Source organism: Ictidomys tridecemlineatus, chromosome 9, assembly GCF_052094955.1.
Source record: "Ictidomys tridecemlineatus isolate mIctTri1 chromosome 9, mIctTri1.hap1, whole genome shotgun sequence".
Taxonomy (NCBI): domain Eukaryota; kingdom Metazoa; phylum Chordata; class Mammalia; order Rodentia; family Sciuridae; genus Ictidomys; species Ictidomys tridecemlineatus.
In genome coordinates, this window is record NC_135485.1 from 79997252 (window position 1) to 80025114 (window position 27863).

Genomic DNA, 27863 nt, shown 5'->3' on the forward strand with positions numbered 1-27863 from the left:
AGCCTGCATCCTGGGCTGGGAATGTCCCCAGTGCTTCTCCCTGTTGCCCTCTTAGGTGGAACAGCAGGACTCAGGGTGCTGGAGCTGGGTGCCTGCCTTCCCCCAGGTGACACAGGCTCTGGTGATTCCCAGTTGTTCAGACTCTGATAAAGCAGTTTCTCTAGAGGGCAGCCTTGTTAGGAACAGAATGCTCTGGCATATGTCAGAAAGGTCCAGAAACATGAGGAACCTGTAGACAGTCTCAGTGGGAACACTGAACTCCTGCAGGTGAAACCCACAAAGGTGGAGGGCCCCTGTGATCTGGCAGTCGTTCTGAGTTTTTCTTTTTCTTTTTTCTCTTTCTTTCTTTTTCCTTTTCTTTTCTTTCTTTTTTTTTGTGCTGGGGGTTAAACTCAGGACTTCACTCTGCAGAACAAGCTCTCCCACTGGGTTCCCTCCCTGGAGTTTTCAATATTCAACTTGCCTACTGAGCCTCCAGAAATCCATCAATTACAACCTGCCTTTGCCAAAACTAGTATACACATGTTCATAGCAGCTTTGTTTATAGACAAGAACTGGAAACAGTGTAGATGTCTATCAGCAGGTGAGTGGATGCAGACTCCCCAGGCCCACCTTAAGAGACAGTTGATCACTCAAAAATAGGAAAGGGTGAGCTATTGGCACTTAACCCTCTTGATGCTCAAAATAATTATGTTGAAAGAAGCCAGATTTAAAAAAAAAAACATGCTGTATGATTTCGTTTATTGAAACTTCTAGAAAGTATATAGTAACAAAAAGCAGATCAGGGGTCACCTGGAGATGTGAGGGGGGATGGTGGAGGTGTGAAGGGATTGCAGAGAGGCAGGAGGAAACTTTTAGGGTGATAGACATGTTGTTTATATTGATTGTGGTGCCCTCACAGCTGAAGCATAGTATTGGAACTCAGCAGAGTGTGCTTGAAATGTGCAGGTTGCTGCCCTTCATTGAAACTGTTTTTTGAAATTAGCTACAACCAATAGGGGACAGAGAAGCCCCTAAGTGGTGTCTTCCTTTACTGAAGACTATGATGTAGAAATTGATTGCAGAAGAAATCTCTTTCCTGTCCATGCAATGTTTTGAGCTTAACAGTGCTTACCTGCTGCGTGGCTAAATTGATCCTGCTTCAAATGCTGGGCGAGATCTTCAGGGGTGTAAGTACCACGTAGGCAACATGATGCTAAAGCGAGTTCTCTCTGCCCCCAGATGCAGGTCCCTTCCCTCATGCATCAATCCTTTGGCGATTCCAAGGCCTTTGGAAAGAAAGTTGAGGGGTCCCAGGAGCGAAGAGGATTGGGGATGTGCCAAGGGATGAGTAGGAGGTGCGCACTGGGAGGAGGACACTCCACATGGGCCTCCACTGTGCATCCAGTGTTCCATGAGGCTGGTTCAGAGTCAGGGCTGCAGGCCAGGCACATCTGGGCACATTGCAGGTTCAGGGGACTCTGCCGAGCCTAGAGAAGGGGATACTGGCACTGAGCAGCATCTATCAGGGAAATGGGTCGCTCCCACCTGACAGATCCCTTTCCAGGGCAATCTTGGGGCCCTGCTGCAGGGACACCCAGTGAGGATGCTCGAGGAAACCTTTCTGTCCAGGAACGGGTTGGGGCTGGTGAGGGCTGGGGTCCTAGGGCGAGCTGGCTGCAGCTTTTTACTTGAAGTCCTCCTGTCCCGCCCCTTGATGATCCTCCTGGAGTCGGGCCCCAAGTGACTTCTCCCTTGGCAGCCTTTGGGAGGCACCGAGGAACTGTCTGGGGCCCTGTCCCTGAGGGCGACAGGGCTTTCAGTGTTTGCTGACTTGAGTCCTGGGGAGTTTGTAAGGAGGACTCCAGCCCTCCACCTCTACCCGCCGACGTCCAATGGATGGCTAAAGGCAGAATTAGAAGGGCAGCATCTCTGCCTCAATATATGGCGCATCCATCCCCTTTGCCTGAGTCATCTTGGATTTGTTACTGGACCCTGCTGGCTGCATCAGTGCCCACCAGCACAAGGAACAGGCAAAAAAAAAAAGAAAGAAAGAAAGAAAGAAAAAGGAAAAAATAAAGAACTTTGATCAAACTGGGGAGAAGCAGCCAGAAGGCGTGGAGGAAGCCCCTGACCCACAGAAGTGGTTACAGTTTATAGAAACAAAACCCAAGTGATCTACATACGTGAATTTCCTTGGCCTGAAGAAAAGCAAAAATGGGAAAAACACAGAAAATGCCTAGGCAGATGGCCTGTGCCCAGGCCTGAGGAAGGGCGGGACCCATCTTAGCTTTCCTGGCTCCTGAGGTGGGCATGGGGTTGTAGCCCTTCTCTATTTTCAGCAGAAGGAACTTGCTCTTAATTCAGAATCCAGACCCCCGCCCCCATGCAGTCTGTTTCATGTCCCAGGAACAAGGTCTGATTGATGTGCATCTGAGAGGCAAAGCAGGTGACACAGCTCTCCTGACAAGGCCCCACCTGGCCAATCCTGGGAAGATGGACAGACCTCACCTGGTCAGGACCACCTGCTTTGGCAGCTGTGCAAAGCCCAAGCCCTTGCCCTCATTCCCCTTTGTATAAAAGCTCCAAGTCATTGTCACTCCCTGAAGACAGGTGAAGGATGTGGGTCCCCCTGCCTTCCCCGTGTGGCTGCACTGATAAAAGTTCCTTTCCTGCTGGGCATGGTGGTGCATGCCTGTAATCCCAGAGATTCTCGGGAGGCTGAGGCAGGAGGATCACTTGAGGTCAACCTTGATGATTTAGTGAGACCCTCAGCAACGTAACAAGACCCCTTCTCAAAACAAGAATAAAAAGGATTGGGGTGTGCTCAGTGGTAAGGTACCCGGGTTCAATTCCTAGTCCTTTACCTGGAGCTGAAGCTCCCTGCCTCCTTTTCTTTTCCGGGTTAAAGCTTCCCCTGTGCATTCAGTCTCATTGGACTTGGAGTTACCATTGACCCAACTCAGAAGTTCCCATCTCTGGTATCTCCACCTCCTCTTGGTACTGGGGATTGGACCAGGGGCTCTGCCACTGAGCTACATCCTCAGCCCTTTTAGTTCTTTATCTTAAGACAGTACCTCAATAATTTGCTAAACCTGGCCTCAAACCCACAATCCTCCTGCCTCAGCCTCCTGAGTCACTCTATCACATGTGGGTGCCACTGTGCTCGGCCTGTGGTTGCAATTTGGATGCAGTCCAAGCTGCTGCAGGTTTGGGGAATGTTCTGTGGGCATCTATATAACAGTACCTGGACGGGGGTGCTTTCTGCAGGGGGCGCCAGACCCTCTCGCTGTTTTTTCTGTGGATGTCTGCCTGGCCTGCAGTGGGTTGGTCACAGGACATTCAGGAGAGATCTAGGGCACTGGGCAGTGCCCTCCATCCAGCAGGTGACCTGGCAGGAAGAGCCCTTGCAGCAGGGAAGTGGGGTGGCACTCTGTAGGTGAAAGCACAGAGCTCTCTGATGACTAGTGACTAACACAATGTGAAGCAGAAACATCCCATGAACTTCATGTTCAAGTACAAAGTTGGCTAGGATGACTGGGTGGCATTGCAATCTCCTGAAGGTCCTTCTTGGATTCATACAAAAAGAGAGAGCGAGGGACTAAGGGGCAGGAAGGAAACACAACTTTTTCAAACACTGAGATCTGGAGTCCAGCTCCTGCCATGTAGTCAGTGAATGAATGGATAATAGTTGTTTTTACAGGACCATGTGACCTGGGGCTGCTCGGCTTCCTGTGGGCCCTCAGCATCCCCATCTATAAAGCAAGGGCACAGACCAAGGGTGCTGTCAGCTTTCTGTTGCTGTGACAAAGCATCTGAGAGAATCCCCTTAAACGGAAACAGGGTTTCTTTTGGCTCATGGCTGCATAGGTCTCAGTCCATGGCACCTTAGCCCTGTTGCTTTGGGCCTGTGGCAGCCCAGTAGGACATCCTGGCAGCTGGAGCACATGACAGAGGAGGCTGCTCATCTCTGGGTAACTGGGAAGAGGGTGGGTAGGACTGGGCTGGGTCCCAATATCCCCCTCAAGGTCACACCCCTAATGATCTCATTCCTTCCACGAGGCCCCACCTACTAAAGTTTCCATTATGTCCCAAGGGCCACAGGCTGGTGACCAAGCCTTTAGCACATGGGCAATGGGGACATTTGACATCCAAACCACAATACCAAGTGATCATTAGCTGGGGGCTAACCCCTGGTCACCGGGCCAACCCCTCCCCACAGCCCAGGCCTGGGGAGATTGACTGCATTCTGCAGGACACCCACTTGCAGGCAGCTGCCTCAGCCAACATGGAAGTCCTTAGGAGAGGCTCTTTTATTTCACGGGGGGTGGTACCGGTGATTGATCTCAGGGATGCTTGACCACTGAACCCCATCCCCAGCCCAATTTTGAATTTAATTTAGGGTCAGGGTCTCCCTGATTTGCTTAGTGCCTTGCCATTGCTAAGGCTGATTTTGAAATTTTTGATCCTCCTGCCTCAGCTTCCCGAGGTGCAGGGATTACAGGAGTGCACCACTGCATTGGCCAAGGGGCTCCTTTTTGGCAGTGGGGTTTCCTTGGAGAGAAAGCTGAGCCTGTCCTGGGGTCATCCCTGATTTGCTCACACAGCAGTGCTTTGTTACTTTTTCTTTTCTCTGGAGGGAAACTAAATTCATATCTAGTAAACATAGCCCCACAGGTTCTCTGATTAAGAATAGTGCAGAGCTGGGGGGCATTGGTACATGCCTGTAATCCCAGACACTCTGGAGGCTGAGGCTGGAGGATGGCATGTTTGAAGCCAACGTTAGCCATTTAGTGAGGCTCTGGCAACTCAGTGAGACTCTGTCTGTAATGAAGTATTTTAAAAAGGGCTGGGGATGTGGCTCAGTGGTAAAGCACCCCTTGGTTCAACCCCTGGTACCAAAAGAGAGAGAGAGAGAGAAGTGAAGAAATAAGGGAAAACAAAACTCAAGCTAAGATGTTAACCCTGGGGCTGGGGATGTGGCTCAAGAGGTAGCACGCTCCCCTGGCATGCGTGCGGCCCAAGTTCGATCCTCAGCACCACATACAAACAAAGATGTTGTGTCCGTACTATAAAGCAATAGTAACAAAAACAGCATGGTACTGGTACCAAAACAGGCAGGTGGACCAATGGTACAGAATAGAGGACACAGAGACTAATCCACAAAGTTACAACTATCTTATATTTGATAAAGGGGCTAAAAACATGCAATGGAGGAAGGATAGCATCTTCAACAAATGGTGTTGGGAAAATTGGAAATCCATATGCAACAAAATGAAATTGAATCCCTTTCTCTCGCCAGCCACAAAAGTTAACTCAAAATGGATCAAGGAGCTAGATATAAAAACAGAGACACTGCGTCTGATAGAAGGAAAAGTTGGCTATGATCTACATATTGTGGGGTCGGGCTCCAAATTCCTTAATAGAACGCCCGTAGCCCAAGAGTTAATAACAAGAATAAACAAATGGGACCTACTTAAACTAAAAAGTTTTTTCTCAGCAAGAGAAACAGTAAAAGAGGTAAATAGAGAGCCTACATCCTGGGAACAAATTTTTACCCCTCACACCTCAGATAGAGCCCTAATATCCAGAATGTACAAAGAACTCAAAAAATTAAACAATAAGATAACAAATAATCCAATCAACAAATGGGCCAAGGACCTGAACAGACACTTCTCAGAGGAGGACATACAATCAATCCACAAGCACATGAGAAAATGCTCACCATCTCTAGCAATCAGAGAAATGCAAATCAAAACCACCCTAAGATACCATTTCACTCCTGTAAGATTGGCAGCCATTATGAAGTCAAACAACAATAAGTGTTGGCGAGGATGTGGGGAAAAGGGCACACTTGTTCACTGCTGGTGGGACTGCAAAATGGTGAGGCCAATTTGGAAAGCAGTATGGAGATTCCTGGGAAAGCTGGGAATGGATCCACCATTTGACCCAGCTATTGCCCTTCTTGGACTATTCCCTGAGGACCTTAAAAGAGCACACTATACGGATACGGCCACATCAATGATTATAGCAGCACAATTCACAATAGCTAGACTGTGGAACCAACCTAGATGCCCTTCAATAGACGAGTGGATAAAAAAATTGTGGCAGCTATACACAATGGAGTATTATGCAGCACTAAGAAACGACAAAATCATAGAATTTGCAGGGAAATGGATGGCATTAGAGCAGATTATGCTAAGTGAAGCTAGCCAAGCCCTAAAAAACAAATGTCAAATGTCTTCTTTGATATAAAGAGAGCCACTAAGAATAGAACAGGAAGGAAGAGCATGAGGAAAAGACTACCAGTAAACTAAGACGAATGGGGGGAGAGAAAGGAAGAGAGAAGGGAAAACATATGGAAATGGTAGGAGACCTTCAGTGATACACAAAATTATAAGAGGTTATGAGGAGAAAGGGGGTGGGGGGAAAAAAGGGGAGAGAACTGAACAACAGCAGAGGAGGTAGAGAGGGAAGATGGGAGGGGAGGGGAGGGGAGGGGGGATAGTAGGGGATAGGAAAGGTAGCAGAATACAACAGTCACTAATATGCCATTATGTAAAAACGTGAGTATGTAACAGAAGTGAGTCTGTATTATGTATTTGGGGAGTTCAAAACTCAATTGAGTCGAATGTATGAAAGATGATATGTCTTGAGCTCTGTAATGTTTTGAACAATCAATTAAAAAAAAATTTAAAAAAAAGAAACAAAAAAATAAATAAATAAATATTAAAAAAAAAAAAAGATCTTAACCCTGCAAACGCAGCTGGTAGAGAAACGTGCTGACTTCAGGGCTATGAGGATTCACCTCACCAAGACTCAGCAAATGCTCTCCAAACCTGTCACCCTCAGGGCTGGGTGAGCTCCGTGGTAGAGCACTTGCCTAGCATGTGCAAGGCCCTGGGTTCAATGCCCAGTGCGGCAACAAAAAGAATTTTGAAACCCCATGTGATCCTCAGGTCCAGGGAGAGCAGTCAGAGCAGCTGTCTGCTCCTGAGACTGGGAGCAGAAGGACTCACTGGGAGGATGCCAGGGGGCTCATCAAAGGTTCGGGGAATTGCCACCAGTGCGGCCAAGGTCACTCCTAGATGGCTAAATGAAACCTGTGAGCCATGTTTTCTGTGACTCTCAGGAATCCCTTCCACACCTCTGTCCTTAAAACAGGGAAGAGTAATAATGTCACTCAGTCCCTTTGTACTGCTGGGACCACAGTGGTCTTTAGAGGAGATCTCATGGCTGCCCTGGGTCACCCCCTGCTTCACATCCCCTTGGTGACCAGTGGTCTCTTCCCACCTGAATGCTGTCCAGACCCGACTCCTGGGGTGCAAGCCTTCCCCTCCACCCTCCACCAGTGCTCACCAGCTGCCCTGGGGCATGGGAGGCTGTGACCCAGGCTTGGGTAGGGCTTCCCCCTTAGCCAGAGCCGTCCTGACAGCTTCAGGCTGCAGCCCCAGCCTGGAAGTGGCTGCCTGGAACAGAGCAGGAGGTTGCTCCCTGTGGCCCCTCTGGTCCCTCTCTTCCTCCTGTTGAAGGAGCATGTGAGGAATAGCTTGTCCTTAACCCTGTGCAGAAGCTTCCAAAAAAACCGCTTCAAAGCCCTGGAGCAGGGGAGGGGGTTGAAAGGTTTGGACATGGAGCCATCTGAGAAGAAATGGCAGAACTTCAGAGATGAACAAGAGAGCAGGAGTTCCAAGCCTCTTTCGATGGAGTTTCTAGCAAAACAGGATGTTGGTTGCAGGAGCCAGATGCAAGCCAGGCTCAGATGACCCCATGGAGTACCATCAGGCGACCAATGGCCACTTCAAAACTGTATCGTAAAAGAGCTTCCAGTCCTGAAGCACAAACTATGCCAGGGGCCTCCAGGCTAAGTGACAGAAGCAGGCACACAATGACACATGGCCTGTGACCTCACTCATGGAAAGTATAATACAGTTGTACCATAGAAGTAGAAAACATTATTGTGACCAATATTTTAATAATGATGATTATTATGATGGCCTTTCATGTTGGTTGTGATAATTGACAGCTGTCATTTTACAAATAATGTTGATCAAACGCTCCCTCTGGGCCATGCTCTAGGCCAGCCACTCTACCTGCCTTGCCTACCTGATCCTCACAGTGTCCCCAAGAAGCCAACACAACAAACCAGAAAGCACAATGTCCCTGCTAGCAAGTGCAGGACCTAAGTCTTAAACCCAGACACAGAGACCAACCAAATTAAATGAAATATTTACTGGAATACTGGTAGAAATCTAGGAGAAGAGGCTGTGGCCTAGAAATGGAGAGGGTTGGCTTCAATCCTCAAAACCCAAAGCTGTCAAGATGGTTCAATTGACCATCCACATTAGAAACTACTCTCCAACGAAATATGCCCCAAACATTGTCAAAACAGAGGGACTGATTGGGAGGAAATGGCAACCCAGTAGAACAGGAGGCACGAGGAGAAACACAGATGAGCACTATGCACGGGAGGAGGTCACTCGAACACAGCTGGCAAGAAGATGAACACAGGCTCAAATGATGTATTTTATTTATTTTTTTACAAAAATTAAGGATGTTGATAATATGTGCTGGGAGGGGATAGGAAGATAAGCTTTTTTCATACACTTTGGAGGCACATTTAACATTATCCATGAAACTTAAAAAATGCACCAATGCTATGCTTTCTACAACACAGAAATTCAGGTCTTGGGAAGCTCCCAGAAGGAAGTTCATTTCAATACTGTGTTAAATTATAAGACATGTACAATGCAATGGCCATTGGCAGGAAGTCTGTGGCCACAGTGAATAAGGAGGCACGTGCTGACTGCAAGTTCTTAGGACCTGTGGGTGGAAAGAAGACCCTGGACCACATGTTTCAGCTGTGGGACACAGATACAGCCCTGAACATAGGCTGGTCCAGCGGCACTGTGCATCTCTCCAGATCCACACAGTGTGGAAACCGCAGCCATCACTTGGCTTTAGGGACAGTAGCTGAGGGGATTTTCTTTTCTGAGAGATAGGGGACCACGGGTGACTCCCTCACAAACAGATGACCAGAGCCACCTCTGGGGAGAGTCTGGGCCAGGAGGTGATGGGAGAAGAGGAATTCGATCATCTGTTTCCATTTTTCTGTGATTTGGTTCAAGTGGTAAATCGGTGCTATTTATTAATTAATGGATCAAATGGGTTCATGATTGTTTTAGAGTACAATTAGGTGCCTTCAAACTTTAGGCTACATGGGCACATTTGAGAACGGTTCCAGCCATTCTCTCATCCTTTGGGTCATTCCCCTCCTATGTCCTGTGAGACATTTTCTATGTGAGGCTTTAAGAAGAAAAAGAAGAGAATATTCTGTAAAGAAAACCTTATGATCTGTGCATTATAAAATTGAATGGGTTCATTCAGAAATCAGAAGTTCTATTGAAAGCTATTTGCATGAGGCAAATAAAACCTATTTTTAGGCATCCTGGTGAAGACAAGGTTTTATCTTCATGTCTCATGTCTGTGTTTTTCTTTTTATTTCTTAGAATGAAATTCATAGGTTGGCAGACCATTCCATAAGATGCGTACCTAGATGACATTTCAATTACCCACTTTTACATGGTAGACATTTTGTACATGAACACTGCGTGTCTGCAACTTTTTTTTAAAACAGGACTGGGCTCAGGAGCCCAAATACCAATGTTAGCTGGAACATGTTCTCCAGTTTGGCCTATCTGTCAGTATTCCCTGAGGTCATCATTCAATGAGCTTCATTACTCCTGCTCCCTCACCAGCTTTCATAGAAACCACATGCTGTCTATGAGTCAGAGACACCAATCTCACAACATAGCATTCTTTGAGTATCCAAAGTCCCACTGTTCACTTCACCATGCCTGACATTGTCGGTAATATTTATCGGCAAATGTGAGATTTTCAAAGATCCAATTCTATGTGCTCCTTTCTCAAAGAGCCTTAGGCAGGGCTATAGCATACATAAATATGAAGTAAAGGCCTAGTTTTTAAAATGTCATCCATTGAATAGTTGACACATGTCTGAGATATTTTTTTATTTTGGAGGAGGTATTATTTCATAGGGAATTCCAACAGCTACATGATAGTGAAATGAGAAGTAGTGCATCCATTTTATTCTTTGTGATGATTTTGATGAGTAAGGATAAGATACTTCCTTGTTCCAATGAAGATGTTGCCCACTTCTGTGAATGGATGCACCGTGTCACCCACTACTTGCATATCTGCATGTTGTGCTTGACATTAACATCGTACTTGGCAGGTGACAGAAAGTCAATACTGAAGTTAAGCTCTTGTGTTCTAGCAGCTGTGCTGCAGATCCTTGGTGTGCCACCTTGTGCAATCCATGCTGCTCTGTTCATGTTCCTATTGACTTCCTGGTGATGAGCATCATGGTCTCCTGGTCTTGAGAATGGCCAAGCATTTCTCTGTGAATGTGGAAGATGGGCATGTGGAAGGCTTCAGGGAGGAGGGATCATTGATCATGTACTCTAATCCATGTGCCTGTTTAATGACCTGTTTTTCTTCTTGGGTTTTAAGGGAGACACTGCCCTCAAACACTTCTGTGCAGCTGGGAATGCAGGCTTCTGCTTCACCTTGAAAAAAGCATTAATGAATCCTTTCCAGAAGACATGAGAAGAGAGAGTGAGCCTCTGGTAACATGCAGGTTCCTTGCATTGCCCATGGGCTAGAGGAGAGAAGAGTTGCTTCATGAGATTTGATCCCCTTTTTCCTGAAAAGTTCCACACGGAGGTGAGTCCCCAGCATGTTTAGACATCATTTCAGACATCTTTGTTGATGGAAATGAATCACACCCCCTGATGATGTGGAAGAGCTAAAGATGGGTTTGCTATGAATTTTCTATTTCATTTCTCAGGGCCTGAGTCAAGCCAGCCATTGTGCTGTCAGCGCATGAGCTGCTGGTCAAATGTGAGGAAGTGGTCTTGCTTTATGAAAACACCACCCTGAGTCAGTGAGCCAGAGGCAGCCTGCAGTCCCTGTTTTCCTGTAAAGGCAGATTGCTGTGGATGGCCTCTGGCCTCGTCATGCAGCCCTGCTCAGAGTAGGGGATTGAGGGTCCAGGCAGATCCCAGTTCCTTTTGACCTCTATTGCCATTGAGCCGCCCCAGGGTCCTTGGACTCTACCTGGTCTTCTGGCCTGGGTCAGGGGATGTGAGGTTTGGAATCCCCCTCTGTGGTAGGATCCCAGGCCCCCCAGCCACTTGAGGGCAGCACATCCTTCCCTAATTGTGATAGAGGGGGAGGATTCTCCCGCCCATCCTCATCCATGCTCATCCCACATTTTGTAGCTTGACACCTGAAGACCTTTATTCATTGACTTATGCTAAGATGAGTCAATCAGCAGTCTCCCAAGGGTTTACATTGTGGTAATTGACACCGAACATCCGTTTTGTAATTAAACCATTTTGTAGGACACAGTTGAGTGGCATTAAGCATGTTCATGTTGGTGTATAGGCGTCACCACCATGCATCTCCAGAACTCATGTGGACATACTCTTGCCATCAATGCTGAATTCTAGTGCCCTTGAGGCCCAGGAAAAGAACATTGTATTCTATCTTTTTATGAACCTGATAATTGAGAATCTGAGATAAGTGAAATCCTACAAAATTTGCCTTTCTCTGGACACGATCATTTTCAAGGGATGCAGTTCACCCCCACTCGTGGGCATATCAGGTCCACTGCTAACTCTGCGGGTGTTTCAATTGCACTCTCAGTGACAGTGGTGACTGTGTGCACATGAGCTGTGTGTCCAGCTCAGATCCCAGGATCTAGGGTCTTTGGTTCCACACAGCCTATAGGTTGCCTGTTCCTCCAGGTGTCTGCAGGCCAGTGGCACGAAGGCCCTGGGCCTGGTGTTTTCTTTAGGTGAGTGCAATACGTGTCCACAGTGTCGTGGGACATGATGGACTATAAATAGAAGCAATGCCTGGATACTCCTGGGATCTCAGTAGGCTCAGCCTGTGTGCTGAGAATTGTTGTGACCTCCTAATTAATGGGCCCCCAGAATCCCAGAGAAAAGGGCAAGTCCAGAGCAGTGGAACCTCAGTGTCTCTGAGAGAACTTTTGGGGTGGGGGGCCGGGATACATTGATGTGAGGACTCTGATGCAGAGTCACGTGCTTCGAATCCAGGTAGAGGTGCTCAGGAGCAGCCTGGGCTGGCAAGTGGGTTCCCCACCTCCACACCTGTTTAACATCTTGGGGCTCTGATTAGCACAGCAGCCTGACCACGTGAGGGCATCTGCTGTCTCTGCGTACAGTGATCTGGGTTTTCTTCACGTCTCTCAACAATTCCACATAACACCAGCTCTGAACCCAGAGTCCTGGGCACTTAGTTGAGGCTCCATCAGCTCCCACCTCTCTCTACCTGACAGAGCCCTCCTGGCTCCCTCTGCACTCATTACATTGAAGATGAAAACCTGGAGGGTGGGACTTCCTGTCATCAAGAAGTTCCAAAACACATTCCACTGTTCCTGGAACTCAAATGGTTGGGGGGGGGGCCACAAGCACCCTGGCATCCATGTGTGGGAACCATGGTAGTATAATCAAGAAACAGGAAGGAGAGGGGTTGGACTGATCAGTACAGATGGCAGGGCATAGTACAGAGTGGAATGGAGAGTTCTCACCCGGGGTGATTGTTGTGATGTGCACAAATGCTCTGCTGGTGCTGGGGTGCCCGCATGGTTTCTGGGGTCTTGAAAGGCTACAGATGCCCACAGAGTGTTCTCAGATGCACAGTGGGAGGCCCGTTGCAATATGTACATGTGGAAGAAGTAGGAGACCCCCTTAGTGTGGAGGTGCCATCTAGAAGGCAGCCTCACTTCTCTGAAAAACTTGATTGGAAAAAAAGGGTACGGACCTGTGCCCAAAGGGCCATATATGCTCCTGGAAGTTGGTGGTGGAAATAGTTCTCCATCCATTAATCACTCCCTCACTCACTAATGTCCTTGTGTCCTTGAGAAAGGCTCTCCCTTTCCTGGTTTTCCTGAATAGAAATCCTCGTGCCTCCTGGGTGAATAGGGTTATGGGTTGTGCAGAGGGTGGTGGTTTACTAAGCATCTTAGAGACTGTCCTTTATGGAGCCTAATGATCCCAACTGGGGAATGAGGCCAGGGTCCTAACTGTGTTTAGTGTGAGGACACCATGGGTTCAGAGAGGGAAAGAAGCACAAGGGAAACTCAGATGTCCCTTCATGGCTCCTGGAGTTAGAGGCCTTACCCCTTTGCACCTGGGATCAGGAGACCTCATTTCCTCGAGGACACGCACACTCAGACCTTAATCTTGAGTGTGGGTTCCTTTCTGGGGTCAAGGGCTGTTGTTAGCCACCAGAAATGACAGTGCTCTCCATGCTGAGTGGAGCCAGTTTTTGCCAGGAAAGAGCCCGTGGTCACGCCTTGTGCAAAGCATCCCACACTAGGGGCTCCCATCCCTACATTCCTGTCCTGAAAGGAAACCACTCAGAGGCAAGGTGGGTCCAACCACCTCCCATGTGTTCACTCATCACTGTGTTTCAGCATCACCCAAGTTAACAGTCCTGATGGGATTGGATGTGGCTCAGAATGTCACCCTCATGAGCTCTACCCTGCCACAGCTGCAGTTCTGCAGTGGGAGAAACTCAAAACCTCAAAACACATGCACATGAAAGAAAAGAGCAAGAGCCAGAGCCCAAACAGGCCAGGTGTGGCAAAGACAGCTGGAGTGCCTAGGTTGGGACTCAGAATTATGTCAGTGGGGTGGCATTGCTGCTGACACCAGCATGATAACAGAGAGCCAGCCCTGCTCATTTTGGGGAGCAGTGTGTTGGGGAAGGCAGCAGAAATTGAGAGGCAGGATTGAGTTTGGCCCTAGGAGGAGGTTGGGTAAAAGGCCAGTGTGAGTTGGAGGGCCTGGGCAGATAGAGAGAGGCCAAGGCACACCCCAAAGCCTGGAGACTGCACTTGATGTCCAGGGTTGTGAAACACCACCTCCCCTCTTACTCACAACTGAGAGCAAGGGGCATTTATGAGTTCAGTTTGTGTGCGGCTGCATCCAAGGTGGCTCGGCTAGGCACCTCTGTTTCCTTGACTCAGGAGGCTGGGAGTCCAGGCTTCACTGAGGCTCGGCTGGGAGGATTGGACTCTGAGTTTATGCCTGTGTTCCTGGTAGGATCCATGTTGGCTGAGCCTCAGTGTTTTTGCAATGAGAGGATGGGTGACTGTCATGTCTTTATCACAGGACACACTTGCTAAATGGATTTGTTTGCTCTGAGGAGGAAAGAGAGAAAGGGGAGTGATGCTGGAGACAGGGATGCAGACAGGGATCATGGACTTGGCATAGCTCCCATCACCTGTACCCACTTCAATTCCCATGAATCCAGAGGCTGAGCCCCATTGAGGTGAGGGGTGAACCGGTTCTGGGCAGCAGGATGCTGTGGTACCTCGGAGTCTCTGTGAGACCCCAACACTAGACACACTTGGCCCTTTAGAAATCTTAGGAGAAGCCTTGGGAAGTTGTATGGCAGAGGGGAGCAGCCTCTGCATCTCAGTCCCCTCCAACTTGCCATGGTGTAGAGAGGGAACTGCAGCCACGATGGGACGGACATTGGCCACGTCCCTGTGTGGGACACAGGCCTGATTAAGTTGGGGTGCATTCTTTGTCTCTCCCCTTTTTGTGATTGTCCCATCTCTACATTTGTGCTTTAGCCACCTGTGAGTCCCATCTCTGGTTTCAGGAGAATAGAGGGTGTTATGGGCCAATAGACACAATAAACCCTAGAGATTAGATGCTACCCTACTTTCCAGAAAAGACTGGGCACAGCATGAGTTGCACATTAATGGGACCAGGGTCCAAAAGCTGCTGAGAGGGAAGGACTGGTTGTGAATGCATTTTTGAAGGCTCCAAGCTGGAACTCTAGTGGCACCAAGCAGGGCAGACGCTGGTGGGGATGTTTGGGTTGTTGTTGGTGAACACCTGTGCACCTGAGATGTTTAGGCATGGAGAAATCAGCAGCTCATAGGGCTTTTGAAAGTGGTCTTATGTGAAAAGAGGCTCAGGTATGGGCACAGGAAATGACATCATTGCCTTGACAATGGATCAAACAGAACATGGAACCCTGGTATCCAGGCACCCACTTAACTGACCAAGCCATCCGAGCTCATTTGGTTGGAGAAACTGGAGTGAGAAGGATGTTCTCCTGTGGTTGCAAACAATGCCGAGCCTCAGGCTCCCAGGAATCTCAGGGGGGCCAACTAACCCTTTTGTGGATGCACTGGGTGAGGCTTCATCTTAGACGCCAGAGCCTCTGGCGATTGTCGCACAGGAGCTCAAGAGTAACAGTGAGTAGCACAGGGCAGGTGAGCCCAGCAGGCCCTCTAGTCTGATCCCTGATGAATGGCCCAGGACTCCTATTCTGACTGTGTGTGTGTGTGTGTGTGTGTGTGTGTGTGTGTGTGTTTGTTTGTACTGATGGGAACTGTCCCATTGTGCTTTGACTCTAGTGTATTGGCACAAGCCATTTTTCTCTTTGTCACCATTTCCATTTTGAACCCACCATTCTTGGTCCCAACCTAGGGTGAAAATGATGAGAACACGGAGGAGCCCTTCAGGGTACAGAGCCTTGAACTTTACAGGCAGAACCAGCTTAGGAATGAGCTCCTGCCTGTCATTTGTGGGAGGAACCTACATTTCAGCAGCAACATGGGGTTAATCTCCTGGGATTCCATCCCCACCCAGCAGGTGCTGGATCTCTTGTTCCCAAGGTAAGCACCAGACCACCAAACCCAAGTGTGTAGCCCCCTCATGCCTGGGTCTTGGGGCTGCCATGTACCTCTCAGGGACCCAAAGGTTTGTGATACCTAATGAGATAGAGGACCACACTCATAGTGGAATGTCAGCCCCAAATGGGACGAGTCCTGGAGGTGCCTGCCACAGCCTTGCAAGGGGAGTGAACTCCCCTCTCAGGCAGAGAAACCATCCTGACTCCAGCTGATCCACAGAGGTCCGTGGAGCAGTCCCCACACAGTGGGCACCACAGCTCAATGGTGTGCACTGAGCTCATTCCCAGGTGGACTCAGCGAGGCCAGGTGGTCTTTCTGGTGTGATGTTGGCTTCGTGAAGAACGTAGATCTGTGCCAGAGGCGTCTCAAAACTCAGGCCTTTGGAAAAGCACTTTTGGGTTAATAAAGACATGTTAATTTCCATAGTGGGACAGAGCATCCTATCTGGGACATAGCTGGACAGGGGCTTTGGTCTTGGCAGCTACCACACCCAGAGATATGTGGGAATCAGCAGTTTGGGCTCATTCACTGATGAACATGGAGAAAGGACCCACTGTGTGAAGACACGTTTCCAGTCATGTTTCATAATTCATTGAAAAATGGGGTGCAAATGACTGCCATTGTGTCCCTTTTCATGGGGGTCAGCCTCAAACCACAGGTGCCATGAGTACATATCCTACATGTGACTGCATCCCTGACTCCATGGGGCATAACTGCACGTTGTCCTCTTCAGTAACTGTGGTGGACCCCTGGACCAACTTCAACATGGAATGGGCTTGGGGTTAAGAGGATGGGCTCCTGTTTCCAGAATAGGGACCTGCAAGGTGATTTGACTTGGGAAGGCTGAGGAAAGACTGCTCTCCCCAGTGTAGGGTCAGAGGTTTTCTCTGGAGGCTGTGGCGAAGACAAGGCCAGGGTTTTGCTGACTCCACATTTTCCTTTCCACAGTGCCTCACCTTCCTTCCTGGGGACCTGGGTGAACCTCTACTCCGAGGCTTCCCATCAGCCTCCAGGCTTTCTGAGTCTGCAGCAGCTGCTATCCATGTGGCTCCTGCTGGGTGGCTTGAACCTGGAACACCAAGCACACCACCTCCTGGCTCCAATTGAAGATGGCAAATCAAGCCAGGCAAAGCCTGAGAGCCAGGCGGACTGTGGTGAGTACCTAAGGGTATATGAGGAAAGATCCGACTGTTGTCCCACTGCAGGGAGTCTGTATGCCTGGTGTTGGGTGGAAATTAGGATAAGCCTTAGTCCATTGAGGAAGTGACCCCAGTCTGCAAAGAGGTCCTGTGTGGGCTAAGGGCCTGAATTCTTCCTGGCAGCAGGGGTATTGTCTGTCTGTGTGAAGGTCAGGGCAAGGCAGTCATGTTGGCATCTTTTCTCCTCTAGCTACAAGCTCAGTTCCTGTCACGGCTCCTCAGCCAACCCCAGAGCCAGAGCCTTCTCCCAGGGAAGGGGAAGATCCGGAGTCCAGGACATCAGGGGTCTCCACTCCGTCCTCCCCAAGGCCCCAATATAACAAGCGGATGAGAGGCAGGTGCCTCATTCACGTCTACCTGGAAAACGAAAGGACAACACAGTATAGGAGCATCCTGGTGAGTCTTCGAGCAGGGGAGTCTCCTGGGAGCCCACAGTGGGGAAGACCGAGTCCACAGCAAACACTTTGGACTAGGCCTGTCTTCTTGAACTGGAGCTTCTGGAAGATCAGGAAGGAGAGCAGAAAGTGAGGAAGAGAGAGGCGGGAGAGCAGCAGCATGCCAGGTCTGGGTGCGAGTGGGCCTGTGTGTTTTGGGGTGTGCAGGTCAGAAGTGTAGGAGTGAGTGCTGGGTTCAGAGGAGGTCAGAGAAATATCAAGGGTACAGGCCATCCTCTACTGACCTTGGTATTGAGGAGGAGTATATTGAACCGTGGAGGTTGAAGCACAGGAGTTGGCAGTCATTTTCGTGTGTGTGGAAGGGGATATGTTGCTGGTTGAAGGGAAGGGAGCCATTGTAGAATGATTAGGGTGGGTAGGTGTGGGTCACAGAGAACTGGGGGCCTTGGAGGGGCCCATTAGTGTCCTAGTTTGCATGTATGTGAATAGAGAATCAGCGACTCTCTCTGCAGAATTTTCCTGGGTGTGGAGTATCCATCATGAGACTCTGGTGTCCACCTCCAGGGGAGCCATGTTGAACCAGTGCACCTGCTGGTTACGAACCTCCTGACACCCTAGCAAGCACTGACACTCTAGAGTTCATCAGCTTCTATGCCTATCATTAAAGAGTCCTAGTGTGTGTTGTGCCCTGGCTGTCAGGATCAAAGCACCTAGGGTTTGTGCCTGGTCCACACAAAAATGCAGCTGCATCCCAGACCAGAGCAGGGATATGGAAATGCACTGGACCATTCCTCCCATCTTGATGGGACTAGAGTGTGTCTGTACAAAGCCTTTTGGTCCTTATTCCCTTGTCCCTGTAGGGCATAGCAGGTTGAAGCAAACTCTTGGACCAAGATTGGACTAGAGGCTCATAGGAAGACCCCCACATGATCACATGAAGGCCTCAGGTAGCAGGGTATCAAGATGGTGCCCTTGTGTTGAGAGCTCACTTGTCTCTGATTGTCCTTGAGCACTGTCCTCTGAATAGCTACTCCCAAATTCCCTCTCTGATGAGCTTTCTCCAACCCTGCTCAGGTGACCTGCCAGGACAGGGCTCCAGTCATCATCCGCAGGGCCTTAGATGCACACTTGCTCCAGCAGGAGGATCCAGAAAACTACGAGCTTCTGCAAATTGTCTCGAACCATCAGAGTAAGTGGAACCATCAGAGGGTAGGGAGCAGTGAGTCACAGTGGGCTCAGGATAACTGGGAGCCAAAACACAGTGTGCGTTGACCCAATGCCCAGGATGAGTATGGTAGGACTTGTGCATAAAACAAAGTGTAATGATGGGGCATCAATCTGCAGGTTCTTCATGTTCCCCAGGGGCTGTGGACCTGCCTAACTTGTGTTCTTTCCTTGGCCTGAGGAGGCATTGCAAAGCTATTATCCACAAGGGGCCAAGAAGAGAGGCTTCTTTGTCTTGTGTCAAAGAAGACAGACAACCACAGGGTTCCTAATTTGGCGGCCTTTCCTGACCTAGATGAGTACATGAGAAAAGAAGTTCAATGAAGAATCATTTCTGGCTTTCAATCTTTCAATTCATTGCAAACTGAGTCCACTTAGGACCAGAGGCCATTTCTAGAGAGAAGAGTGTGGTAGAATATAACCCTTCACAGCTTGTAAACTTTTCTTGGAGAGAAAGAGAGAGAGAGAGAGAAAGAGAGAGAGAAGAAGAAGAAAAAGGAGGAGGAGGAGGAGGAGGAGGAGCAGGAGGAGGAGGAGCAGGAGGAGGAGGAGGAGGAGGACGAGGAGGAGGAGGAGGACGAGGAGGAGGAGGACGAGGAGGAGGAGGACAAGGAGGAGGAGGAGGAGGAGTAGAAAAATGAAAATAGGTTGAAGGAGGAGACCATGAATAAGAAGGTCAAGATGAATATAAGAAGAAGCATGAGGAGAAGATGAAGAAGAACAAGAACAAGTAGGAGAAACACAAGCCGAACAAGAAGTATAACAATAAATTGATTAAAAATGTGAATGAGAATTATACTCAGGAGGAGGAAATGCAGAAGTGGGGAACTCAAGAGAAATATATATCTCTGAATGGCACAGCCCTGCTGTGGACATCCTCCACCTAAGCTCAACACACCTCCAAACCATACCCCTCCAATTAGTGTAGCCCTGTATGAGTGGATGAATCCACTGGCAAGGTGGAGGCACCCACCATCAAGTGCTTTTCCCCAAATCCACCTGTGATCATTGCTGCAGTGGGGAGAAAACCTTGAACACATGAGTCTTAGGGGACCAATCCAGATACAAAGTCTAGCTGTTTCGCTTTGGTGGGTCCAGCGTGAACTAAGAGGGTCTGGGGTACAAGGGGCTATTTCCTTGAAAGGTGTTCCTGTAGTGGATTCCTGTGCATAGAGGGTCCTCAGGGAGGAATCAGTGGGGAGTCTTTGGTGCAACAGTAGCTGGATTCGGGGGCTCTCAGGTCTGTGTGTGAGACCAGAGCTGGCAGAGGCTCTCAGTTGTGGGGGATGTTGGGTAGTGTATTCCTTGAGTGTCACCTACCACGCCTCTGCCCCTGCCTCTCCAGAGCTGAGGATACCTGCTGATGGAAATGTATATTACGCCCTGGATGGCAGAGTGGATTATAACTTTCTTCTTCGGGAAACAGCTGCCAGCAAGTTGTTTAAAGTCAAGCCAAAGGAGGTAAACAGCCACCTTCTTCAGTCTTTACTCCTGGTGCCACTCCATATCCTCCAAGGGGACAAGAACCTCAGGTTCTGGATGGATGTTGTAGAATGCCCACAGAGCCAATGCCAGGCTGGGTGGGGTGCAGGTGCTGGGCTTTGCTGATGTTGTCATCCCCCACAGTTCTTGGAGCCTTCTGTGGCAGTGGCATCCAGGATCCCAGCAGCTGTGAGCAGCAGCTCTGCAGTGGCCTCAGCACCATTGCCCCAGGCCACCCAAAGCAATGAGTTGTGCATGAGAAAAGTCACCAGTAGCAGCTCCTCACTGCTTCACTCCAGCGAGCAGGTGGAAGACAGCCGCTTTGTCCACGTCCTCCTAGAGGGACAGAGCCTGAGAGAGACAAAGCGCATCCTGGTAAGCCTGACAGCAGGGCTGCCTCCTGGGTGTCCACACAGTGGAAGGCAGGAGACACAGCCAACCCTGGGGCTGTGGTTGGAAATTAAGAAGAGAGAGGTCAGTCTTAAGGGCTTGACCTGAGGGGAGAGAGTCTCAGCATGCCCAGCTGCAGCGGTGAGTGGGCCTGTGTATTGTGGGTTTGGCAGGCCAGAAGTGCAGACGGACAGATGAAGGCATCTGCTGTGGACAGATGAAGGCAGAGATATGTCCAGGGTGCAGGCTGCAGTGCCTAGAACTTGGTATTCTCAATGAGTGAGGTTGGAACAGAGGAGCTGGCAGTGACTTGTCACATGTGTAGGAAAGGGTGTGTTCCTGGGGGCAGGGAAGAGAACCTCCTTAGCATGACTAGGTGTGGAAATTTGGGGTCGGGATAACCTGGGGGGTCATGCCAAAGCTTCAGAATGTCAGTCTTTCCATGTATGTAAATACGGAGCTAAAGGGGTTCTTGGCAGAATTTCTATGGATGTGCAGTAGATACGCTAATGCTGCAGGTGTCCAGCTGCAGAGGAGACACATTCAGTGACTGCCAGTGCTGAGTCAAGTATATCATTAGAACCAGACCCGCACCGAGCTTCCAGAGCCCAGGGCCTCTCCAGGCTATCATGAAGCACTCAAGTACACACTCTTGTATCTGAGTCTGTTTTGTGTAGTGGCAGTCAGGACCAAAATTTTCAGTGCATCTGCCTCTTCCACCCACAAAGGCAGCCTGCATCCCAGAGCACACTTGGTGTGCAGATCCCTGGCCCATTGCTGTCATCTCAGTGAGATGAGAGTGTGTCTGTGCATAGGCAGTTTGGTCCTTTGACCTGAGTGGAATGTGGCTCCCCAGGGGGAGGGGAGATGGCAGGTACAGGCAGATATTTGTACCAGGATTGTTCTAGAAGCACGTTGCAAGAACCCAGGGGGTATATGGAGGCCACACTCAGGTAGCAGGATAACAAGATTGTGCCCTTGTATATGTAGCTGAGATTTCTCCTGAATGTTTGACCACAGTCTTCTGGGTAGCTCCTCTAAAAGCCATTTTCTGATAACATTTGTCTCACTCTGATCTAGGTGACATGTCAGGAGAGGGTGACAAGCCTCATCCGCAGGGCCTTGGACCAAAATTTGTTGCAGCATGAGGATGTGGACAACTTTGAGCTGCTGAGAATGATGTTTCTGCATGAGAGTAAGTAGGACAATCAGACAGTGGGGAGACATGATCCACAGTGGGCTCAGGATAACTCACAGCCAAGAGAAAGTGGGCCTTGGCCCTAAAATAGCCAGGGTGTGGTGGGCCTGGTGCAGGAAACCAAGTGCAGTGATGGGCATGTACAATTTAGAGGTGCTCAATGAGGCCCGAGGGTGCTGCTGAACCTCCCTAAATGTGTTCTCCCCTGAACCTGGTCTGGCAATGCAAAGCTAATATCGATGAGGGCAAGGCAGAGAGAGGCTCAATCCATCATCAGTTTGGTTTATGGCTCACTGATAAAGATGCCTTCAAATGAAGAGGAGCAGAGCATGGGTCCTGATTGGATCAGCATAGCTATGGACAGAAGCAGCACAGGTCCCAATCCATGGCCAGGATATGAGAAGTTTTGCCTACTCAAGAATGTCAGTATTGCAGAGACTGGGAACAGGACTCAGCGAAGAGGAAGTCAAGGCCAGGGGCCAGCCTGTTTGGGTTCTTTTTTGAACAATTCCAAGTCCTCTGTGCCTGGGTGCCCATCTCATGAAGATATCAGAATGGCCAGGTTATTATTCCTTCCAGCAACAAAAAAGGGCATCTGAAGAACAGAGGCCACAATGCTGAGCTATCCACAATGCAAGTGCTCTTTCCTTTCTTGTGAGCCAGACACTCCTAGCCTCCACCATCCCAGCCTGTCCACAATAGAACCCACCATCTGTCGGGCATGTAAGTGAGTTTTCCGATTTTCACACACTGCCTCATTTGAGTTGGCTCTGTCTCACACATGAGGAAGACTGAGGTGCAAGGAGCTGGGCAAGGGGCAGTGTCTGCGAATCTCAGGGACTTGGGAGGCAGTGCAGGAGGATGGGGATTTCCAAACAGCCTCAGAAACTTAGGGAGACCCTGTACCCAAGTAAAAAGGCCTGGGAATGGTCTCAGTGCTTAAGTGCCTCTGGCTTTATCCCTAGTAAAAAAATAAGCCAGTCAAAAGGAATTACCAAACCGAGAATCTACAAAGGTGATTTCAGAAACAGACTTTCAACCCTAGCATCAGTTGAGAGCAGGCTCCAGACCAGGGGAGGTTTGTGTGTAACAGACGTCAAAAGGGAGGACTACGGGGGGCCTGGAACCCACTAGGTGTGATGGCATCTATGCCTTATGGCAGGAGGGTGGCAGTGATGCTGGCCCTCTCCTAGAGTTTGGAAACCTTGTTTTCATTGGAGAAGCTTTATGGAGGTGGTATCTATTTTAGCAATCCTGGTCCAGATGAGGTGCTGACTACCATAGGTAGAAGCCTATCCAGAATGCGGTGTCTGTCATTCAGTCTTTCCTGACTGTGACAATGACAAAGAAAGGAAGTCACTTGTCTTTGGTCTTGGTTTCACTCCTGGCCATTGATTGAGAACTGATTTCATCTTGGACTACTGAACAGAAGCTGCATCTGGGCAGAAGAGTGTGATAGATTTGAACTCCTCAGGATGCCCCACCATTGCCAGAGAAAGAAGGAGAAGGAGGAGGAGGAGAAAGAGACACTCCTGAGTGGGGAGAGGATCACACAATGAAGAGCAGGAGGAAGAAGAAGAAAAAGAAAGAGGTGAACAGAAGGAAGGGTGGAGGGAGACACATAAGAAGAAGAACAAGAAGAAATCATGTAGGAACAAGGAAAAGACCCAGAAAGAACTACAAGAAGATGCAGGACAGAAAGAAGAGCCAGATGTAGAACAAGAACCAGAATAAAAGTACCAAGCAGACAGCTCATGATGAGAAACAAGGGGAAGGAGAGCGATCCTAGAAAACAATAGAGTTCTCCAGGGCACCACCCTGCTCAAGTTCTCTCATGTCCATGCCCAACACACCTCTGATGGATACCACCTCCCCTCCGCATATTCATCCATGAGTGGATTCATCCAGGGCAATTGGATGAATTCGCCCATTATCCAATGCTTCCCTGAATGCCCATGTGTGAGCATGGCTGCCCTGGGGAGAAAGGCCTAAGCACCAAAGCCTTTGCCAATCCTGATGCAAAGCCTAGCAGTGTCCCTTTGGCAGATCCAACCTGCACTGAGAAGTTCTGTGCCCAATGTGCTGTTTCCATTGCCAGGTGTTCTTTTGGTTTAGAATCCTGTACATCATCTTCTCCAGGGAAGAATCACTAAGGGAGTCTTTGGTGGCACTGTAGCTGGATAGGAGGGCTCTCAATTCTGGTGCCGGCTCACCCTGGCAAAGACTCTCAGGGATTGTGGGTGTTTTGTGGTATAATCCTTGAGTGCCACCTAACAATTCTCTCCACTTTGCTCTGCAGAAATCAAGGTCCCTGACCACTCACTCATGTATCAGTCCATGAATCCGCGGATAAAATATTATTTCATCGTGAGGAAATGCCGCGAGGTCACGGGAAAGGAGGTAAACACCTACCTTATTCAAGCTGTACTTGTGCTGCCATTCCACTCCCACCTGGGGAAATAAGAAGCCTGAGCAGCTGGATATATGTGCTAGAAGCCCATAGAGCCAACTGACAGGCTGGGATGGCTTTCTGTTTCTGGGTTTGCTGATGTTCCATCCCCCACAGTTCTCAGAATCAACCTGCAAGTCCTCCAGGCCGCTTTCCCAAAAGCAGGTGGGAGACACCTGCTTAATTCATGTCCACTTAGAAACACAAAGTCCAAAGATGGCCAAGACTGTTTTGGTAAGCCTGGGAGCAAGGGTGTCCCCTGGTGCTTACACCTGGGTGGAGAGCAGACACTGGTCCAATACCATGGACTACTCATGCCCTCTTGAATTTGGAGCTTCTGGATGATCAGGAGGATAGATGGGAATCAAGAAGGAAGAGGTCAGTGTGAAGGGCTGGAGCTGAGATGAGGGAGAGCAGCAGCTTGTCCACCACCATGTCTGAGGGTTTCTGTGTGTCAGGTGGCAGCATGCAGTCCAGAAGGGCAGAGGCAGATATGGGTGACAGATGAGAACAGGCCAGGACCTAGGTTGCAGGTTCCCCTGTATGGGATGCTGGCATCTATGGAGCAGGACACCAGTATGAGGTTCTGCATGTTCCTTGAACAAGGAGCTGAGAGAGTCTCTTTGCAGAGTCAGTATGGATGTGGAGCAGGCACACTACATGTCCTGGTAACCCAATGACCACCCTTGCCGTATGAGGTGCCCTCTTATACCCCAGCCAGCACTGAGCCTCTGGAGGCCAGGAGCTCTTGTGGCTATCTTTCGTCACTCCTGTGTGTGGTCATGTTCCTGGGTCTGATTTGGACCCTGGCAATCCAGACCAAAGCCTGTAGGTTTTGTGCCTAGGCCATTCCCAATGCCGCCTGCATCCTCGGGTAGACCTGGGATCTTGGAGGCTATTGTCCCATTCCTCCCAACTTGTGGGATGTGATTGCATCTGTATGCAGGTAGTGGGGTCCTTTCACTTGGAGAGAAGTGCAGCTCCACAAAGAGCAATGGCAGGTCCAGAAAGTCCTATGTACAAGGATTGGGCTAGTAGCCTATGGGAAGAGCCCACGTGATGAGCAGGAGGTCAGCCTCAGGTAGTAGGGTCATGGATGTTGCCCTTGTATTTAGAGTGGAGGTGCCTCCAGAATGCCCCTGCTCACTGTCCTTGAGTAGTCACTTCAAGGCCCATTTCCTGAAGGCCTGTCTCCCATGCTGCTTCAGGTAACCTGCCACGATCGAGCTCCTGTCGTCATCCGCAGGGCCCTCGAGCTGCACTTGCTTACTCAGGAGAAGCCGGAGGATTATGAGCTGGGCCAAATCATCTCTCACCGTCAGAGTAAGTGGGACAATCAGATGACAGAGAACAAGGGTCAGGATGTGTACTTAGGTCAACTCTTATCACCAAAGAGTAGTCTCGGAACCCGCAAGAATGCTCCAACAGGTGTGTTGGGTTCGTGCACAAAGCCAACTGCACTTCTGCTGGAGGAAGGTCTCAAGGTCCAATGGTATACCCCAGTGGATATTTTGGCTCCTTAACAGGTGCCTCCCCTGGACATCAACAGGCATCCAAAGCTGAAATCTTTGAGTAGTGAGGAGGAAATCCTCTTTCCAGGAGCAGTATGGTTTCATGGTCTGGGATAAGAGTGGTTTCAGAGGAACATGGGAATGCATGGGCTAAAGATGGAACTGGCATTTTGTGGACTGAAGCAGTAGGATTGAAAGCCTTCTGTGTGACCAGAAAACCACTGTCTTGGCAGAGCATTGCCAGGATTCTAGCAAGCAGTAACAGGATGAAATTGGGAAGAAAACAGCCTGGGAGACAGCTTGAATCATCTGTCTTTGCATAAATTCCATGGTCTTCTGTACCAGAGTGCTTGCCAAGGAGTGATCACAATAGCCAGGTTATGATCCCTAACTAAAGTCAGATGAGGGCTTCCTGAGCACGTAGCCACAAAGCTCATCTGATAATAATGCCAGCGCTTTTTCGTTGGTTGGTTGGTTGGTTTTTGTGAGCCAAACACCACAGCAGCCATTATCCCAGCCTATGTATGCTGAAGACCACCATCCCTATGAGTTCTAGAATCACTTGTCTCCTATCTTAACCTACTGTTAGGTTAGTAGAATCAATGGAAGAGGAAGTCTGTCTGGGGCCTTGGTAGCCTAAGAAATTCATAGCAGAGATCCCCACATCCAACCCAGAAGGGATAAAGAACAGGCTCTAGGTTAGAGAAGGGCAACAGGAAACACGATTTCAGAGGAAGAAGAAGCAGGCTGTTGTATTCCCCCACTTGGGGTTATGGCACCACTGGACCATACACCATGTTGGAGGGAAGCATTCCCTTTGCTGGTCTTTGGAACCATTGTTCTCAGTTGGGCAGCATTTGGAATTTGGCCTCCATTCTCAGAAGCCTGGTTCACATGGAGGCAGGCTCCACCAATGCAGAAGCATGGCTCTAATTTGGTATCTGTGCTGGTCAGCCTGTCCTCACTGTGGCCATACTTGAGGAATCCTAGGCCTTTTCTCTGGGTTTCACAACTTTCTCTTTGGTTGTGCACTGAAGCTGTCCTTAAAGGTCTAGTGTGTGGAAGTGGAGAGCTACTCAGCCCTTGCCAAACAGGCATAGACTGGGAGAGAGAGAACAAGGCTGGGAGAGAGGGAGAGAGAGAAAGATGGAGAGGAGAAGGAGGACCTCTACTTGGAGAATGAGGATTCAGTGAAGCCAAAAGGGACAAGGTATTATTGCCCAGGGCGCACCCCTGTTTATGTCTTCCTCCAAGCATGCTCAACCTTTCTTCCAGTCCCTCCCACCCCCCAGTAGTGTATTCATCTTGAATGAGAATTTCATGTTGACACCAGAGCACTCACCATCCAATGCTTCCCTCCAAACCCACCTGTGAAGATGGCTCATGTGTGGACTGAATCTTTGGCACATGAGCCTTTTGTGGGAGATTTCAGATGCAAACCCTAGTGGTGTGCTTTGGCAGATGCAAGAGGACCTGGGATGTTTTGGAGTCCAAAGCCTTTGGTAGGAACCGACATTAGGTCTGTGGAAGTGCTCTGCCTAGTTCTTCCTCAGGGAGGTCTGTGGAGGCTGTCTTGTTGGTATTGGTGCTGAATTGGAGAGCTCTCAGGTGTGTGGCTCTGGCCTTTTCTGGCACAGGCTCTCAGATGTTGGGGTGTCCCAGAGAGCACCTCCTGAGCCACCTTATTGTGTACACCCCTCTCTCCCCAGAGCTGAGGATTCCAGTGCAGGCCAATGTATTTTATGCAAAGAACCCTCACACAAAACCCAACTTCGTGCTGAGGAAAAGGAGCCTCTCCCAAAAGAATGATTTGTGGATCCAGCCTCAACCTCCCTCTCGTCCTGCAAAGAAGGGTGCAACCCTCCTGAGGATGCTTGCGAAACCATTCTGCTGCTGTGTGCCTGGGCAGGACTGAGGCAGCCCAGGAATATTTACATTGATAATTATTTTCTTCAAAGTATGAATCTATAGTTTGCCATTGTCCTTGACCTTGTTTAGTAACACAGTTGTTACTCTATCCTGTATTTGTTGTTTCCATTAATATATTATTATTTAAAAATATATATGTTTTTGTTACCTGATCTACTGTGATGATTTGAGTATACTAAATGTAGCAGTGATTTCTAAAGGACACATCCAAACCAACAGGAAGGAATGTTTCCTTGTATCAGCAAGAAGTTTGGTTTTTAGGAGTTTGGCAGATGGCATTATCTGAGTCAGTTTTCCAATGGGGGCAATGAAGTATCGGCTATCATGGTACAAACACA

The 27863-nt window shown here is 49.2% G+C and overlaps 1 protein-coding gene across 3 annotated transcripts in view; it reads left to right on the forward strand.

The window, feature by feature from the left end:
• Nucleotides 1-27516, forward strand: part of LOC144366821 (uncharacterized) — a 33976-nt gene extending 6460 nt beyond the window's left edge. For 2 of the 3 annotated variants that reach the window (XM_078021657.1, XM_078021658.1), the window contains exons 4-15: nucleotides 10513-10725; nucleotides 15543-15730; nucleotides 16697-16902; nucleotides 17138-17343; nucleotides 18417-18531; nucleotides 19912-20027; nucleotides 20193-20423; nucleotides 21519-21633; nucleotides 23936-24036; nucleotides 24203-24319; nucleotides 25294-25408; nucleotides 27306-27516. In XM_078021657.1, the coding sequence (XP_077877783.1) occupies nucleotides 10684-10725; nucleotides 15543-15730; nucleotides 16697-16902; nucleotides 17138-17343; nucleotides 18417-18531; nucleotides 19912-20027; nucleotides 20193-20423; nucleotides 21519-21633; nucleotides 23936-24036; nucleotides 24203-24319; nucleotides 25294-25408; nucleotides 27306-27511 (1758 nt within the window). In that variant the 5' untranslated portion in view covers nucleotides 10513-10683 and the 3' untranslated portion in view covers nucleotides 27512-27516. Of the gene's footprint in view, nucleotides 1-8498; nucleotides 10726-15542; nucleotides 15731-16696; nucleotides 16903-17137; nucleotides 17344-18416; nucleotides 18532-19911; nucleotides 20028-20192; nucleotides 20424-21518; nucleotides 21634-23935; nucleotides 24037-24202; nucleotides 24320-25293; nucleotides 25409-27305 lie in introns of those variants that run through there. The other variant, XM_078021659.1, reaches the window with a different exon arrangement.
• The last annotated feature ends 347 nt before the right edge of the window (nucleotides 27517-27863 follow it).